The 15941-nt window shown below is 42.1% G+C and overlaps 1 protein-coding gene across 6 annotated transcripts in view; it reads left to right on the top strand.

The window, feature by feature from the left end:
- Positions 1–15941, top strand: part of kif21b (kinesin family member 21B) — a 71878-nt gene that overhangs the window by 38924 nt on the left and 17013 nt on the right. For 4 of the 6 annotated variants that reach the window (XM_082532171.1, XM_082532170.1, XM_082532169.1 and 1 more), the window contains exons 21-31: positions 1017–1182; positions 1597–1657; positions 1805–1862; positions 2301–2545; positions 3202–3270; positions 3391–3501; positions 11011–11147; positions 11431–11611; positions 11863–12027; positions 12681–12798; positions 12901–13071. In XM_082532171.1, coding sequence (XP_082388297.1) covers positions 1017–1182; positions 1597–1657; positions 1805–1862; positions 2301–2545; positions 3202–3270; positions 3391–3501; positions 11011–11147; positions 11431–11611; positions 11863–12027; positions 12681–12798; positions 12901–13071 — 1482 coding nt within the window. Of the gene's footprint in view, positions 1–1016; positions 1183–1596; positions 1658–1804; positions 1863–2300; positions 2546–3201; positions 3271–3390; positions 3502–7607; positions 7647–11010; positions 11148–11430; positions 11612–11862; positions 12028–12680; positions 12799–12900; positions 13072–15941 lie in introns of all 6 variants that reach the window. The other 2 variants (XM_082532173.1, XM_082532172.1) reach the window with 2 other exon arrangements.

Below are 15941 nucleotides of genomic sequence, written 5' to 3'. Positions count from 1 at the left end.
GAACCACCAAACAGTTAAGACAGTAAATGAGAGCAGGTGCACGGATTCTGCACATAGACTTAAACACACAGCGCGACCCGCGGATCAGAATCAGTTAGATGTCGTCTTTCTCACGGTCGGGGCTGAAAGCCGACAGCTCGCTGATTCTGATCTGTCGGCGGGTCCGCGCTTTGTGTTCACGCCCTTTATGCGCCGATTCTAAAGCTGTTAGTTTGATCTCTCTCCAAACAATATTGACCAAACCAGCAGCAAAAGAAGATCCAAACGCTTCACATAAACATCGTCATGAATTCACTCTGACTTTTACTGTTTTGCTTCCACCGCGATGCACAGCTCTCTCTCTCTGTACTTCAAGAACAGTTTCCCTTTCGTCATTATTCGCTTGCTTGTTACGCACAAGTCTACTGTTGTTTACAGCGCTGTCGGCCGCTGTTTTTTTTCCCTTTTACATTCTTCCGAAAAGAAAACCTCATTTCTGCTGTTCAATACTGAACAAATTTAAACTTTTTAAAATTATTCAAAATGCAAAACGCTTAACGTGTCTCTAATAAAACTGCTGTAACTTCAGAGGTAATGTTCATATGTTGATTAATGGTTTTCTTTCGTTTTTGATGTACTGCAGAATATTTTTATAAAATCCCAGGCCAGGAAAACCTTCATGTTTTTCTGTGTTTTATCTTCAGTTACTTTGACACAAAGGCATCTGCTGTGACGCTTACACCTGTGATAAAGTCTTGCGTGTGTCAGCTTCCTTTTTATTGATACAAAAATATGTAAATGTACTGATCTGAATTATAATATTTCTGACTGTCAAAATTTCCCAGATTTAAATCGAATCGAATCGAATTAAATCGAATCGTGGATCGAATCGATTCGGGACCTTGTGAATCGGAATTGAATCGATTCTAGAAATCAGTGACGATACCCAGCCCTAATTGAGAGCCTATTAAAATAGTTCAGTGTTACAGTATTGTGTTGTTGTTGTTGTTGTTATATTTTCTTTGGTGTTCCTGCAGAGTTTGCAGGTGGCTCAGAAGGAGGCTCAAATCAGACTGCTCGAAGGCCAGCTGAGACAGACAGATGTGATTGGCTCGTCCCACAATCACATGATCCTCGATGCCCTAAGAGAAAAGGCTGAGTGCATCCCCGAGCTCCAGGCTCTCATCCACAACGTACAGCAGGGTAAGAGAGGACTCCTGTGCGTCATGTGGTGAGACAAAGGAGAAGGAAGACATAAAAAGTAGAGAAGCTGCACAGTTGCCCGCTTTTTCTTTGTTCTAGTTTCTTCTCACACATGAAAGTGCTGTGTTGCATCATAGGAGATGGACTGTGTTTAGCCCCATTGCTTCTTGGTAAAGCATAAAGAAAAATAAACAAGGTTTTCGATTCTTAGAAAAACCATATGTGGATTCAGTTTTAGTGTAGGAATACTACATATGCCTTGGGAATTGTGTCAAGAAGGGCATCTGTTGTAAAAATCATCCAGATCAAATATGCGTACCTACCCACTGTAGGGATCCTCGTGAATAAGGGGCGCAGAATGTGGCATTAGGGCATCCTGTGGCACCGTGAGACATAATGGTGTTTTGCTTCCAGAGAATGGTTATGCGAGCACAGATGAGGAGCCCTCTGAATTCAGCCAAGCCTCCGACAGCAGGTGAGCTGTCTTTCCTACACAACATCATACAGCGTATCTTTTAGGGCTCATACCCATTGCTCTGACCCATTTAAAAATTCGCACACACATCTATTTCAGTAAAGATTTCTGCACATGTTCACGTTTATCTTTCCTCTCTGCCTCCAGCGTGTCTCAGATGAAAGAATCGAACAGCCAAGATGACTTCAAAACAAAATTACAGCAGGTTTGTGCTGTTTCTTATAAGGTTTTTTTTAGTTCCTATGCACATGCCATAGTGCCATTCTTGTTTGTGACCATGAGGTGGCAGTAGAAGCAAACACTTCAAATGACTCCCAGAAGCTTAGAGGCATAAGGATTCCTCATTTGGCACGAATCCCTCTTATTAGTCTGCTAAAGTTTTGTTTTTCTCTTTCTTCTTGCTGACCTAGAATAATAACCTAGAATGACTTCTGCCGTGTTTGTTTTACTGCTCTTCTTCTATTTTCTTTGTGCTTTTCCCTGCTGAATGATGTTCTCAGGCTGTATATATAATCTCCCTTTGCACCTTAATTACAATCATTGTTTTTCTCTTTATTTCATGCCCCAGTTTTTTCCCCCTATCCAAGCATCCTTCTTCTTCTGTGGTCCTCTGTAATAAAAGCGGTTCATATTTTTCATCCAGATGGAGCCCCGTCTCTCAGCTCAGATGAAGGCGGTGTCAGCAGAGTACCTCGGTCCAATCCTGGACCCCTCATCCGGCAGCAAACCGCAGCACATCACCAAGTCTCTGGCTTCACTGACGGACATCCAGGAGGACGGCCTGAGTCTTGCTCCAGGGAGCCTTGGGCTCAGCCTGGCATTAAGAGACACGTATCACAGGGACCGGGTATCCCGCACCATCAGCTTGCCTGTGAGGGGTCACACCTTGTAAGTCACTGGCAGATCATAGTGATAACTGAGATGAAGCCCTGACTTTTCTTTAAGTCTTATCAGGATGTGGAACCAATGAGAGGAATGATTGGCTCTAGTACTATCATCTTGTGTCAGATTGCGTTTACTCATTATCCACTATATATACATTGTGAGCATCTCTTTTAGCTTCTCGTGAATATTTTAGCCATTGTTTCCATCTTAAAAGTGACTACACTTCATGTAATATAAATCAGTGCACGCAGAATTCATATGATGAGGATATTTTGTTTCTAAATCTAATATTCATTTCTGTTTTTTGGTTTTTCAGCATCAATAACAAAAGTTTTCCTTTTGCAGTCATTTACTAAAATGTGTGAAATTTTGTGAATCCTGCACAAGTAAACATCTTCTGAAAATCAGAAAATAGAAAGCGGTTTATCAGGTATTATTCTGTTTCGTGGCAGCAAAAACAACTCAGGCGAATTGCCACGAGTCCTCAGTGATGTGTGTGATTTGATATTTGAAGAGATTAGGCTGCTAGAAATGCTTTTTAAACTGCATAAACCTTGCTGCTTATCGAGTCCCAACAGTTCACATAGATGTCTGTCATCCTTTCTGTGCACTCCCCTGAACGTTTGCTTAGTTTGCTTGCATTTGTCTGTGTGTGTCAGTCCCAGGCAGTCTCGGGGCTATGACACTTCCCCCCTAACCAGAAGGAAATCTTACGACCGTGCGTACAGGTACATGTAATGCTCATTTCGCTAGCAGATGGATCGCACTTTGTTCTAGCAGTTTATTTACACAGTGGGACTCTTTAACTTCCTCATCCTAAACTCCACCATCTTTCTGCCCCTTGTCAGGCCGACTGATGGCTACACTCCCCCCTCCTCCCCTCCTCTGAGGACCAGGAACGACCGCAACGTCTTCTCGAGGCTCACCAGCAACCAAACCCAAGGTTCTGCTCTGGACAAGTGAGTGCAGATCCATACGCACAAACGCCACCTGTGTCCATCAGTCGGTCACGCTTTGAAAGATTCCCATCCTTTTTTCTTTTCTTTTCTTCTTTTTTCCCTCTTCCATGTTTTACCTCAGTTTTTCTGCAGACAGGCTGAAGGTCAGGCCTTTTTGAAGGGAAAGTGGTTCTGTCAATAATTTAAATAAGCCTTTTAAGAATGTTTACTACTAGCTTGCCTTCATCTGAATCCCTTTCTTAGATAAATCCCTTTCTTCTGGCATTAATGTGAAACCCTCAGAAACAGATGGTGCAGGCAGTCTTGGAATCCAGGTGTCAAACCCAAACCGCAATCTATTCAAACCTGCGCGTAGCAGCGGTAACAATGAGGTGTAATTGCAGTAGGCTTCCAATTCGCATACAGAAATTACCAGGAGACAATGGCAAATCAGGAGAGGGGGGTGTCGGGGGGAGCTCAGATGGTAACACCCACTGCTCAAATGTGGTGTCAGGGCAGCAGTGGCTGGGAAGCAACCAGGATGTGGGATGATATGAAATCAGTTTTGAGGTGACGTGCTGTGCATGACAATGATCTTCATTCAGGAAAGAGAAATCCGCCTGACCAATCTTATATCATCCAATATAAACAGCCCTGTAATTAATCTTATCTTACAATACTGGGTTTGTTGAGGCTGTGCATGACAAAACTTAATTCAAATTTATGATAATTTCCGAGGATGGTGTCAGCCGTGATGTTGAGCGGTCCCATTCCTGATGTCATTTTTTTTAAAAGGTAAAAGAATTATAAAACTCCGCTCAGCGTGTATTTGTGTAATCGTACTACATCGGATTGAGGGAACATGTGGGCATGAGATGCATGTTGATGCAGAGTCGGGAAGGAGCAGGCGGTCTTGTTTCCTTCCTGCTTACAATCAATTCAAACTTTCTGCTCTGACAAATGTCAGCAGTTGATTTCAGCCTCTGCTCTAAAGTTGATTTCTAATCTGTGCTAATCCACAGCATTTCTCAGCTTTATTAACATCTAATTGGCAGCAAGGATGCTGTGTGAAACGAGTTAGGGTGTCGTGGCTGTGCGTGCGTGTGTGTGTGCTTTATGTGGGTTGCGTGTGTTGGAGCGTGTGGGTACTGATTATCCGGAGCAGGGGTAGGTAAATGAGATGGCTGTTGCCATGTTTCTGTGCAGCTGTAGGATTTTTCCAACTTGGAATGGGAGATGTTTTTGTTTAGGGTCTTAATAAGCTACCCAAAGCTTTGATTTCAGCACATCAGTAGATTGCTGATGTTGTAGTCACATAATTTAAGTTTGCTCAGTCAATACTGGAACTGAAAAAAAGGCTGAAAAAAGTTCCCATTTGATATGTTGTCAGGTATTCTGATTGTACTGTACACCTGTGCACACAGTTGCGGTTGAACACAAAAGGCAAATTAAGTGGGCTCATTGTTAAATCTAGTTTTGTTGTACTGCTTTGTGAAACGTAATCCAGGCATTGCTGAGATTATTGCAAACAATGCATCTGGAGCCAGTTTGTTGGCATTCCTTGTATAGACATTGTGTTGTATTTTCACATACAAGATTCCTGGGAAAAATCATTTGGACTGTGTCTGCAATAATCCTGTGTCATATCTAATACACAGTAATAGTTAGTGTTCTTTACTCTGTTTGGTTTAGACAAATGTGCTGCTCGAGTACTTTTGTAAAAAACTCTCTGAGGACTTTAACCAAACGTTCACAACTACGGTGACCTGCATGGTTAAATAAAGGTTACGCTGACTAGCCATACCATCTTGTTGCTCGGTGGTAGTCCAGCTTCGGCAGCACATCGTACGTACAGTGTTTAACAAATTTGTTAGACCCTCTGTCATCAAAACAAGAAAACCCAAATAAATCTTTTTAAAACGAAAAATTACCGAATGCACTGAACTGAGTTACTGTTTTTATATCCACATGGGATTTCTCTGGGAAATGAGTAATTAATCAAGCATGACGTTCAAGCACTAAAACTAATTATTCAGGAATGTAAGTAAACAACAGCAACTTTGCATCTTATTCACAAAAGAATAATGCGCTTGTCTAGTTTTTCTGCTTTTTTAATATAAAACAATAAATCTGGAAAATTTTAGATAACAGCAATAATTATATTATGGTGGTATAATTTTCATTTTGATTAAAGAGCTTGAGCATACTGGTGGCTTAACCATTACAGAATCATAAAATATGATTTTGGTAAAAACCAGTACTGTTAATTTAGCATAAACTTTACAATTGATGGTGGTCTAATAAATGTGTTGAGCACTGGAGATCTTTTAGGCTTAAAATCAGCGGTTATATAAATCAATGAAAATGTTTTCTTTCTATAGCACTTTAATTCAATAGCTGTCGTTCATGAAACATTTTTTACTGTGTTTAGGTGTGATAGACAGGAATATATACTGGCACTAGTTTTGATGGGAAAAATGTGTTTGGAAGTTATGTGTGTGTTTTGTTGCTTCTTGTTTAAAAGCAAGCAGTGGGTGCAACACTTAGCAAAGGTCTACTGTTTGAAATCTACATTTGATTGACATCACTCACACTTTCTCTGTCACTTAATTTCTCATCTCGGACACACATTTACAGCTTAATCCAGCAATATATACATAAAACAAACCCATTAAAATGTGAGATGTGATTTTGACTGGACTATATTGTGTTTCTCTTCTTTCACATTTGAGTAGACTGGTTGCCCAAGAGACTGGGATCAAGTGTTTGACACTGATTTGAAAGGCAAATGAGGACGAGGAATTTCAACCAAAGTTTCCTTGTCATGTCTTGGATAAAGAGGCTTTGAATCAAATTCACTTTACTTTTACATGCTCCATAATCAATAAATTTTAAAATCGCTCTGTGCTAATAGCCACTACGGCTGGCAGTAAATGCCAAGAACGGGAAGAATTGCCATCACCTTTAAACACCGCTGTTCCCTCCGGACATATCCAGAACTTTCTGTTTTATTATTTCATGCTAAGAGTGAAAAGCCCGGGCCCTCTTAGTGAGAAACCAGAGGCTATAAAATATTTACAATATAATAACACTTTTATTGCATTGTTACACACATATTATTTCCCTTTAAGCGCTTTGGGAGGTGTGGGTGTGGCCTGGAAATTTGTTTCCCTTATTGTCTAGTCAACTGGATTTTCCCTTCTGTTAACTCTGTTTGCCATCCCTGATGCCTTTTCTGTACTAATTAGCTAAATGTGGCAGGAAAGAGTGGATTTAGGAGGACACACTGACATCATACTATAGTCATGCGTAGAGGACAGGACAACTGTAATCTTTGCGTATGACTATCCTGCCGTCAGTGCTTCCTCCTTGACTGTCTTTCGTTTTCTTTTAGGTTCTTTGTTCACACAGATACTTTCATATTCGGGGAAAGTCACTTACTTGCTTTCTTGGATCGCATTACGCGACAAAATTGCTACCTCTAGCATGTCACAGCCAGTAGCTGTTAGCCAGACTGCTAGCCATTGGAAACAGCTAGCTCACCGTCACCGCTAAGTCTCATTAATCTGGACATTACTATATATCTTGTTTGTTTAATTCATACAAAACATAATCTTATTAATCTCAAGTGTCTTGAGGTTTATTATTATTTGCAGTATTTTTTTGAGAGGTGCTTTAGAGGTGTTGGTAGACAAATGTTGCCCTTCAAGACTATGCTAAGCTATTAGCTGCTAGTAGTAATCGAACTGCGAGACTCGGAGAGGTATTAGTCTTTACATCCTGACACGTGGTGCGAAAGTGAATAATTTTTTCCCCAAACATGAAACAGTTTCTTTAAAGCTTTCTGTGCAGACACTGGTCAAACAGTAAAGCCTGTTCAGTGATTGTCTTTGTAAAACAGCACCTTTCATGGCGAACAACGCGATAATCGCAGAGCAAGCTTTACTGTTGACCAAGCTTTCCTGTCAGTTTGCTCATTGCTTTATATCTAAAATCCCTTCCACTAGTCACGCCTCTCCTTTTTAACCCTTTGCCAGTAACCCTTCTGTCTTTTCTTAGCGTGATTAACCCTTTCCTCTTCCCACCTTGCCCTCCCTCCCTCTCCCTTGCTCCTCTTCTGCCTCTAGGTCGGATGACAGCGACTCCTCGCTCTCAGAGGTGCTCAGGTAGAGGAACCGTATCTGTCTCTCTCTCACTCTCTGTTTTCCCATTTGCCTGTTGACTCACTCGGTGTCATCTCGTCTCCACCAGTCGTCAGCGCCTCACCTGGCCTCTTCATCTCCACCTTCATATTCCATCGGTTGTGCATGTTTTAACCGCAGACCACTTCTCTTGACCCACCCAGGCTTTTCCATCGCTGTGATCTTGCATTTGTGGTCACACAAGTGAACCACACCACTTTTTTTTCAGGCTGAAGAAACTGGTGGAAATTAAAGTAATTACTCCTCTTAATGGTCTCCATGGTCAGCCACTTGGTAAATTCAGTCTTGTTAAAGGACAGAGGATTGATAACATATGAGTTAAATGAATATTTGAACGTCTACTTAATAGACACTCATGCATGTCTTTTAATTGCGTAGCTGGACTCTGCAGTCATTTAGCTACGTTTAAATATAAGAGTGAAAGCTGAAGTGTAGCAATTGCAATTCATGTTTTTACAGGGCTTTTTGTCCCTACCTAATTCTTAACCTAAGGAGCCCAGTTTGCCAGCTAACCAGAAGCTCTTTATACAGATCTAACACAGTATTTATAATAATTAAAAATAACTTCGATCAAACTTTAGATGTGTTTGTGCTGGTTTTGCGTATGACAGTATTCATTCTTTCTTAGACAAAACAAAGCACACCATTTTGAATTTTAACAGATTTAAGTAAGCAGTTGCTAGAAGTGGCTTCCTGTTTAGCTGCAAATCAAATAAGCATCCATCCATTTTCTTCAGCTTATCCAATTCAGGGTCAGGGGTGGGGTGGGGGGTGGGGTTGTTTGAGCCAATCCCAGCTGTCATGGGGTGAGTGGCGGAAAGACCACCAGTTCATCACAGGGCTAATACAGAGAGACAGGCAGTCATTTACACTCACATTCACACTTATGGCCAGTTTAGTGTCACCAGTTAACCTAACCTCCTGCATGTCTTTGGAAGCTGGAGTACCTGGAGAGTCTCACACAGGTAGAAACTGCAAACGCCACACAGAAAGCTCTCTACTGGCTGGTGGATTCTTGCCACCTTGTGTCCCAACAAAAAAACATATATCCCAAAACCTCAATTAATTTCATTAAGACAAACACATGGGCCTATATATAGTTTTTATCGGGCATCTGTATTCCTTTTAGTCACACACACAAATGGATGCTCCTCTCACCAGGACCCTTCTGTCTTTTTTTCTGTGCACTGCAGAGAGTCCCTCCCCTCTCGCATGTTTTCATTAGTGCTGGTCTCTTGGGTCTTGGCCCTGCAACATCCATTAGCAGCTCTTCCATGCTGCATAACACACTATAGCACACGATGATATCTTCCATGTATGCTGATAGAACTGAAACAATTTCTGCTATTTGGAGCATTGCAGTGCCATCAGAAGTAGAGTGCTGCTCGTGCAGCGTGTGCCGTACGTCCTTTTTCGAGGAAAACGAGCGAGCCAAAGAGAGAGACCGAAGAAAATATCCAGACTAATCAACTAATGCTATATGCTTTGTTTTAATTTATTGTCAGGTCACCAAAGTAGCTCGGTTAAGCTAAGATTCTATTAAGAAAGGTAATAAATAGTGTTTCTGGTAATTACTTTAGATTAATTTCCATTTTAATCACAGAGAATGGAACATGAAGACTTTAATCAGGCAAAATAATGGGCTAAAATTAGTAAGGTTTATTTAACTAAAACCCCTTTAAAAATAAATTTATGAAACATACATATTTAATCCCTTCCTCTCTTCCCCATATATTAAACATGGATTGCTTTTCTTCTTCTTTGTAAACTCAAACCAGTCACCAGTTTTCTGACATCACCTTTTCAAAAGGAACTGAAGTTGAAGAGAAATGGGTGGGGCTGACTGTGTTTGCACCATAAAGCTGCTGTCACAGTCTGACTTTATATCTGTATTCCTAATCAGACTAATGCTGTCGTCTTGTCACACCTCACCGCTCACCCACATGTGTCACATAGCCCTTTTTCCTGGGCCCCAAAAGGGCATTGGCTCTGGCGTTGCAGAGAGTCAGTTCCCATCTAAGCGATGGAGAATGGACTCTGCATGTGGTGCTGCTGACGTCTCGGTGTGGTGGGGTTTATTTTTGAGTTCCGGGCTGCTGTGGAGTTGGTCTTCCAGGCTGTGGCTGCTGTCATCAATTATTTTGAGCTTCTTGTGTGCAGTTTCTTTTTTTTGTTTCTTTGGGGAGGTGAAATTTGGCAGACGTGCATGCGGCTTCTTTTTACTTGCTGATGAATGAGACTTTTGACTTTGGTTGGCGTTCTGAAACACCGTAACAGACATACCAAGTATGATTTGCGGTTTCACTTTTGATTTGACTTGTGTATTTATTTGTGTGTGTGTTGTCATGCTGGACATGAGCATCCGTGCTGTGAAACAGAAGATGAGCATGTTGTCACCCTTGACAAGTTTGAAGCACACCCTTCTGTATTTTGCTCACTCCGTGCAGAAACAAATCTGTCCTGAGTTTTGTGTGCATATTCTTTTCTCTCCTCACATCCTCCGGCTCCTCTTCAGTGTTTTGCGTCTTACTTCACCCTCTCTCTCTTTCTCACACACACACACACACACACACACACACACACACACACACACACACACACACACACACACACACACACACACACACGTAAACGCACACTAACCACCACTTGTGAAGCCCATCGGGGACCAATTTTCCCACAGCTCTCCCTCTTCCTCTCACCCGCTCCCTGCTCTGTCTCACTCCGCTGACTGCTCTCCAGGCACTCTGGGACCCTGGCCTGTCAGTGAGACATAGATTGGGATGGTGAGGGGAAGCAGAGGTCCAAGCTAGAGAGACTGAGTGCACATAATATAGAGGAGACTGTGTGCACATAACTGTGTGTGTGCATGTGTGTGTGAGGGAAAGAGAAAGAGGAGTTGAATAAGAAAGCAGCTCTTACTGCTGTAGAGCCTTAATTGGGCTGCTCAACAACAAAAAGAAAAGAGGGAGGGGAAAGTGAGATGGAGCGGGCAGGCTACCTCCATCAGGAAAGTGTGTCTACTTGTTTAACTGATACGGTGTGGGCATAAATCTGTTTACAGACACATTTCGGGTGAGACATCTCACCTCTTAAAGTAGGCCATTAAGTTGTAGGATGAAGGCCCCTGCGCCTGAAGTGATGGAAACACAATTGTGTGCGTAGTTTATCCGGCGCTTTCAGTGAGCAATGTATGGGTTTGTATTGCTTCTGTATAGTCAACAAAAAATGCATGTTTGTGGTCAGCCTGTGCTTTGCAAACCTAAATCTTGCTGGTTGATTGATTTTGGAACCACTCTGACACTTTCTGTGTGCTTGTGAACCGTAGGGGTGTGATCAGTCCCATCGGAGGTGTGAAGGGGGGTCGAACTGCACCCCTGCAATGTGTTTCTGTAGCCGAGGGCCACTCAAAGCCAGTGCTGTGTGTGGACGCTACAGATGAGCTGCTCTTCACTGGATCTAAAGGTAAACACATCGCCAAAACAGCAGCGTTGGAGTGTTTCCTTTGAAATGCATTTTACAGAGCTTATCAGTTGAAATTGATTCCTCTCAAGCTATAAACCAATTAAACTGAAATTGTGCCATTCTAAGTAAACTGTTACTGTAGGATTTGAGCAAATGTTTCTGCGATGCTTCGTAATTTTGTTTAACAGAGTGAGAGGAGGAAGGGATTTTATTACAGTCTGACAAATAGTTGGACTGACTAGTGGACTGTTTGTAATGCATTTGACTTTCTCCCCTCTTTCAGATCGCACCTGCAAGATGTGGAACCTGGTAACAGGTCAGGAGATCGTCACCCTCAAAGGCCACCCAAACAATGTGGTGTCTGTCAAATACTGCCCCTCCTCCTGTCTGGTGTTCTCTGTGTCCACCTCCTACATCAAGGTGTGGGACATCCGCGACGCGGCCAAGTGCGTCCGGACGCTCACGTAAGTTTCATGCAGGGAACCCATCGGGTGGAAAAGTTTAGAGCTTTTTCCCGAATTACAGCCTTGCTTGGAGAGATTTAATGGAAGTGATTTTAAAAGGCCTTTTTTTTTTCTTTTTCTGCTCAGCGATGTGCCTCCAGTTGAAGAAATATGACAAGCTAAAGTAGAGGAAATGACAACTGCTGATTGCACTTACTTCTCTGATTCTTGTGTTTTTTTTCCACCTTTCTTCTTCCTCTTCATCCCCACAGCTCCTCAGGGCAGGTGGTTTCAGGTGATGCGTGCGCCGGCACCACCACCCGCACAATTACCTTTGCTCAGGGCGAGTGTCAGATCAATCAGATAGCTCTCAACCCGTCAGGATCAGTGCTCTATGCTGCTGCTGGAAACACTGTTCGCATCTGGGACCTCAACAGGTACATTTGTTGATGATCTAATCCGTTAATACATTATTATATTCATTGATCTACTCATCAAGTTACTGCTTAAAGACTCTGTGAGTCATTCATGCGAGCTTCATCTATGCACTTAATTTCTTTACTGCCCACTCTTTAAATTCATTTAGACATGGCTGTGGATGTATTCACTTATTGCATGTTAATAAGCCAGCGAGCTGATTAGCATTTGATAGAAGAGCTTCAAAAAGGCTGACAAGAGATTTAAAAAGACGGCAAAAAAAAAGCAGTGCTGAGGATATGAAGCGTGATCACGAGCATGTTTTCTACCAGGAATCATTTCTGGGATCCTGTGGAAGCATCTCTCTCTCCTCAGTTTTTATGCTTCTAGAGGGAAATTATTAACAGATTGGACCAGACAGTTTACGCTGAGGGGCTCAGAACCATTTAATGATGCATAAGAACCCCCCAGAAATGAAAAATGAATGTATTAAACATTCCATTTCTGCCCATGGCTTTGCCGCGTCTCTGCAGCTTTACTTCACTTGTGAGAGAGAAACTGGAATTATTCAGCAACACCTCAAAGTTCGTTCAAATGATGAATTTCACAGACCTTTGTTTCACCTTGTTTTGGTTTCTGCTTGTTGTGTTTGTGTATTTCGGTTTGTGTGTAGGATGCAAGCGATGGGGAAGCTGACAGGTCACATCGGCTCTGTCATGTGTCTCACTGTGGGGCAGTCTCTGCTGGGCAAAGATCAAGTAATCACTGGCTCCAAAGATCATTATGTCAAGGTACAGCTTAAAACAAACCCCACTCATTCTTAATCTATCTGAATATCATTGTCTGTCACCTGATAAATCAAAGATACACACAAATGTTTCCTTTCCTGTCAGGTGTTTGACGTGGCAGAGGGAACTCTGGGAAACGTAGGTCCAGCTCATAACTTTGAGCCTCCACATTATGACGGCATCGAGTGTTTGGCTGTGCAGGGAGACGTGCTGTTCAGTGGATCGAGAGACAACGGCATCAAGAAATGGGAACTGGAGCAACAGGAGCTCACACAGGTGTGTGGATGCTTGCGTCTCTGTGTTACAGGAGGGGTCTGAGCAGACCTCTGTCACTATTCTGAGAACATAACCAACACTTGCTGTGGGTTATTAAAAAACAGGGCTTCATGTGGCAGATGTATTGATTCCCACACACTATGCGAGGTCAGTAGGTCTGAGTGAACAGGAAGAAGACTTATTTTATATTCAAGCGAGCGCAGAATTCGTACATCACATTTAAAGAATGCCTCCTTGACTGCGCATCATCGTAAAATCCTCATGAAATGTGGTACGAACCTGCCTGTGAGGCTTTTACTTCACGATGTCTTGACCGTTATTATCTGCAGGGCAAAGTCAATCTTTCTGCAAAGTGTAAGGAGTGCAGATGGAACGCGGCACAGTGCTCTGGTAGATAATTGCCCTCTGATCCTCTCTGTCAGCGGTGAAGGCAGTTTTAATGAATCGGTTCTCTGGCGAACAAGTGCAGATTAACAGGAAACAAATTAACAAGTCCATTATCCAAAATGTCACAAATTATTTTTCCTGTTACTTTGTTTAAAAGGAAATTATTCCAGTTGCTCATGCGGTTTAGTGTTAATTGCCATGTGGTCGAGTCCTGATGTTCATATGTGGTGCCAGTTAATAGAAAAATATTAATTCGGGGACCTTTTTTTTTTGTTTTGCATTTTGTGTCCCTGCTTTTGTTTTTGTTTTGTTTTTTGGAGCCAAAACAAACATCCTCTGGCCTTAACATCAGCACAGAAACTGTGCGCTGGGAGCTTCATAGTATGGGTTTCCATGGCTGAGCAGCTCCTGTAGGTGTGTAATAATATAGTGTAGGAGCATCTATCCATATTAATGCATAGTTTAACAACCGTCCTTAAATCCATGAAAAATGATGACAAAAAAGATACTTTAAAGGATGGCAAATATTTGGAAACAATCAATCTCAAACCTTTGAATTTCTTCTTGTCCTGTTACTTATTTTCTTATCTTCTTATCTTGTCCTGATTCTTATTTGTAGTCATATTATAAACATTTCTCAGAGAATACTTCCCTTGGAGCCGGAGTACCAACTGACATTTTCCTTATTGATCCTTGTAATTGCGACGTGTCTATCGAGACCGAAGCTCATACATCAGCTTCTGGAGGTGGACACACCGGCGACACCAACGAACATTTTCTGGCCCACTTTGGTAGAGACTGTACCCCCCCCCCCCCCCCCCCCCCCCGCCCCAGTTATCCGACACTAGCACAATGGTGACAGCGAAGGGCTGTGTTTCCTGTTCAGTCAGTGAACAGCTCCCTGCCAGCGCAGTTCCCCTTCGTGTCTTTACCCACTCTGTGGAGAGTGTCACCATGTGTAATGTGGCAGGAAAGCACTGTGTCAACATTAGGGTGTAAGAGCTCACACGCATCACAGCCGCAGGTAACAAGGAGGAGAGTCAGTGTGTGCGTTTGGTTGTGTTTATATGCAATTGCTGATTTCTGCAGTGTCTCCTGTGTAGCCCCTGTTGCCTGCATACGTTAATAATGCATAATAATCCACCTCGTGGGTGGATGTGGCTCATTTACATGCATAGTAATTTGCATATGAAGCTGCACTTTCTAAAGTTTAGCAACAGTGCTGTTTAGCCTTTGTTTACCCAAATTGACAAAACAAAAACACAAGATATTTTTCCTTTCTGAATTAAATCGGCTCAGTCTTTGCTGTGGTCTGTGGCTTATGACCCTAACCTCATTTATGAAGCAGCCAACAGGATCCGTTTTACAGCCTTCCTAACTCAGTATTCTCTGTCTAATTATGTAATGGGATCAAACTGTGGCTCGGGGTATAATAGAATATATTACAGTAGAGTCTGAAACTGCACTTCCTTCAGGACTTCTGCTCTGAGCCTTGCTGCTCTGACCCCTCTGTTAAAATGCCGACGCTATAGAGTTTTTTCCTAGAGGGATATGTGAAGCAATTTGTTCATAATCACTATAAACTGTAGTTTAGTGATTCCCTCTGGCTTGATAAATAGCTTAATATACCTTCTGAAAAACAATTTCAAGCGTGCATGTTTTTTTTTATGACTTTATCGACCTGCTTATGCCGTGGATGTCGGAGAGAGCTGTTGCTCTCTGGAGGTGTCGGCCGGCATTAACGCTTACGGTGTGCATATGAAAAAAGTGAGTACATCCAATATAAATTGTTGGCTTTATTGACATATTTACATAGGGAAACACTGGATCCTCATTGAAACAAAGCCTACAGACAAAGCTGACACACTTAAAGATAAATGTGAGGAAGAAGATAACTTTTTCAATGTTTTATTCCACAAAGTTGTAAATGGGGGTAATATTATACTGTGAGATATTAAGTGTACCCTTGGCCTCAGAAGCTGGTACTGCAACCCGTTAGCAGTAATAACTTCTTGTAAATGTTTTGCATAACAGTCTAGCAATTTCTGACATTGACTGACTACTTCACCGTGCAAGTTCACTCAGCAGCAGCAGCATCTTTGTGGGTTTTCTTATATGTAAAGCCTGCTTTAAATCGAGCCTCTATAACATTTCAGTGGAATTCAAACCAGGGCTTGATTATGCTGTTGAAAGGGTCATTTCTGGTTCAAGCTACCTTCAGATGGCCTAACATTATCTCCAAGTACTCTTTATAAGATGCAGAATTTAAAGTTGAATTAATGGCGTCTTGTTCCCCAGCTTCTAAGGCTGAAAATGGAACCCAAACAGGTCTACGGTTATTGTGGTCAAACTGCTCTAACTTGATTTCTATGTTATTCCAAACACTTTTCTCTGTCTGTTCATTGGCAAACTGAGTTTTTCTCGAATGTGGTTTTTGGCATCAAAGGCACTTTCTTGCAAAGCCGCCCATCCATCCATTCATC

The sequence above is a fragment of the Aulonocara stuartgranti genome, assembly GCF_965226115.1.
Source record: "Aulonocara stuartgranti genome assembly, chromosome: 5".
NCBI lineage: Eukaryota > Metazoa > Chordata > Actinopteri > Cichliformes > Cichlidae > Aulonocara > Aulonocara stuartgranti.
Note: the sequence above shows the minus strand (reverse complement) of the source record. Positions and strands in the feature narration are given on the sequence as shown.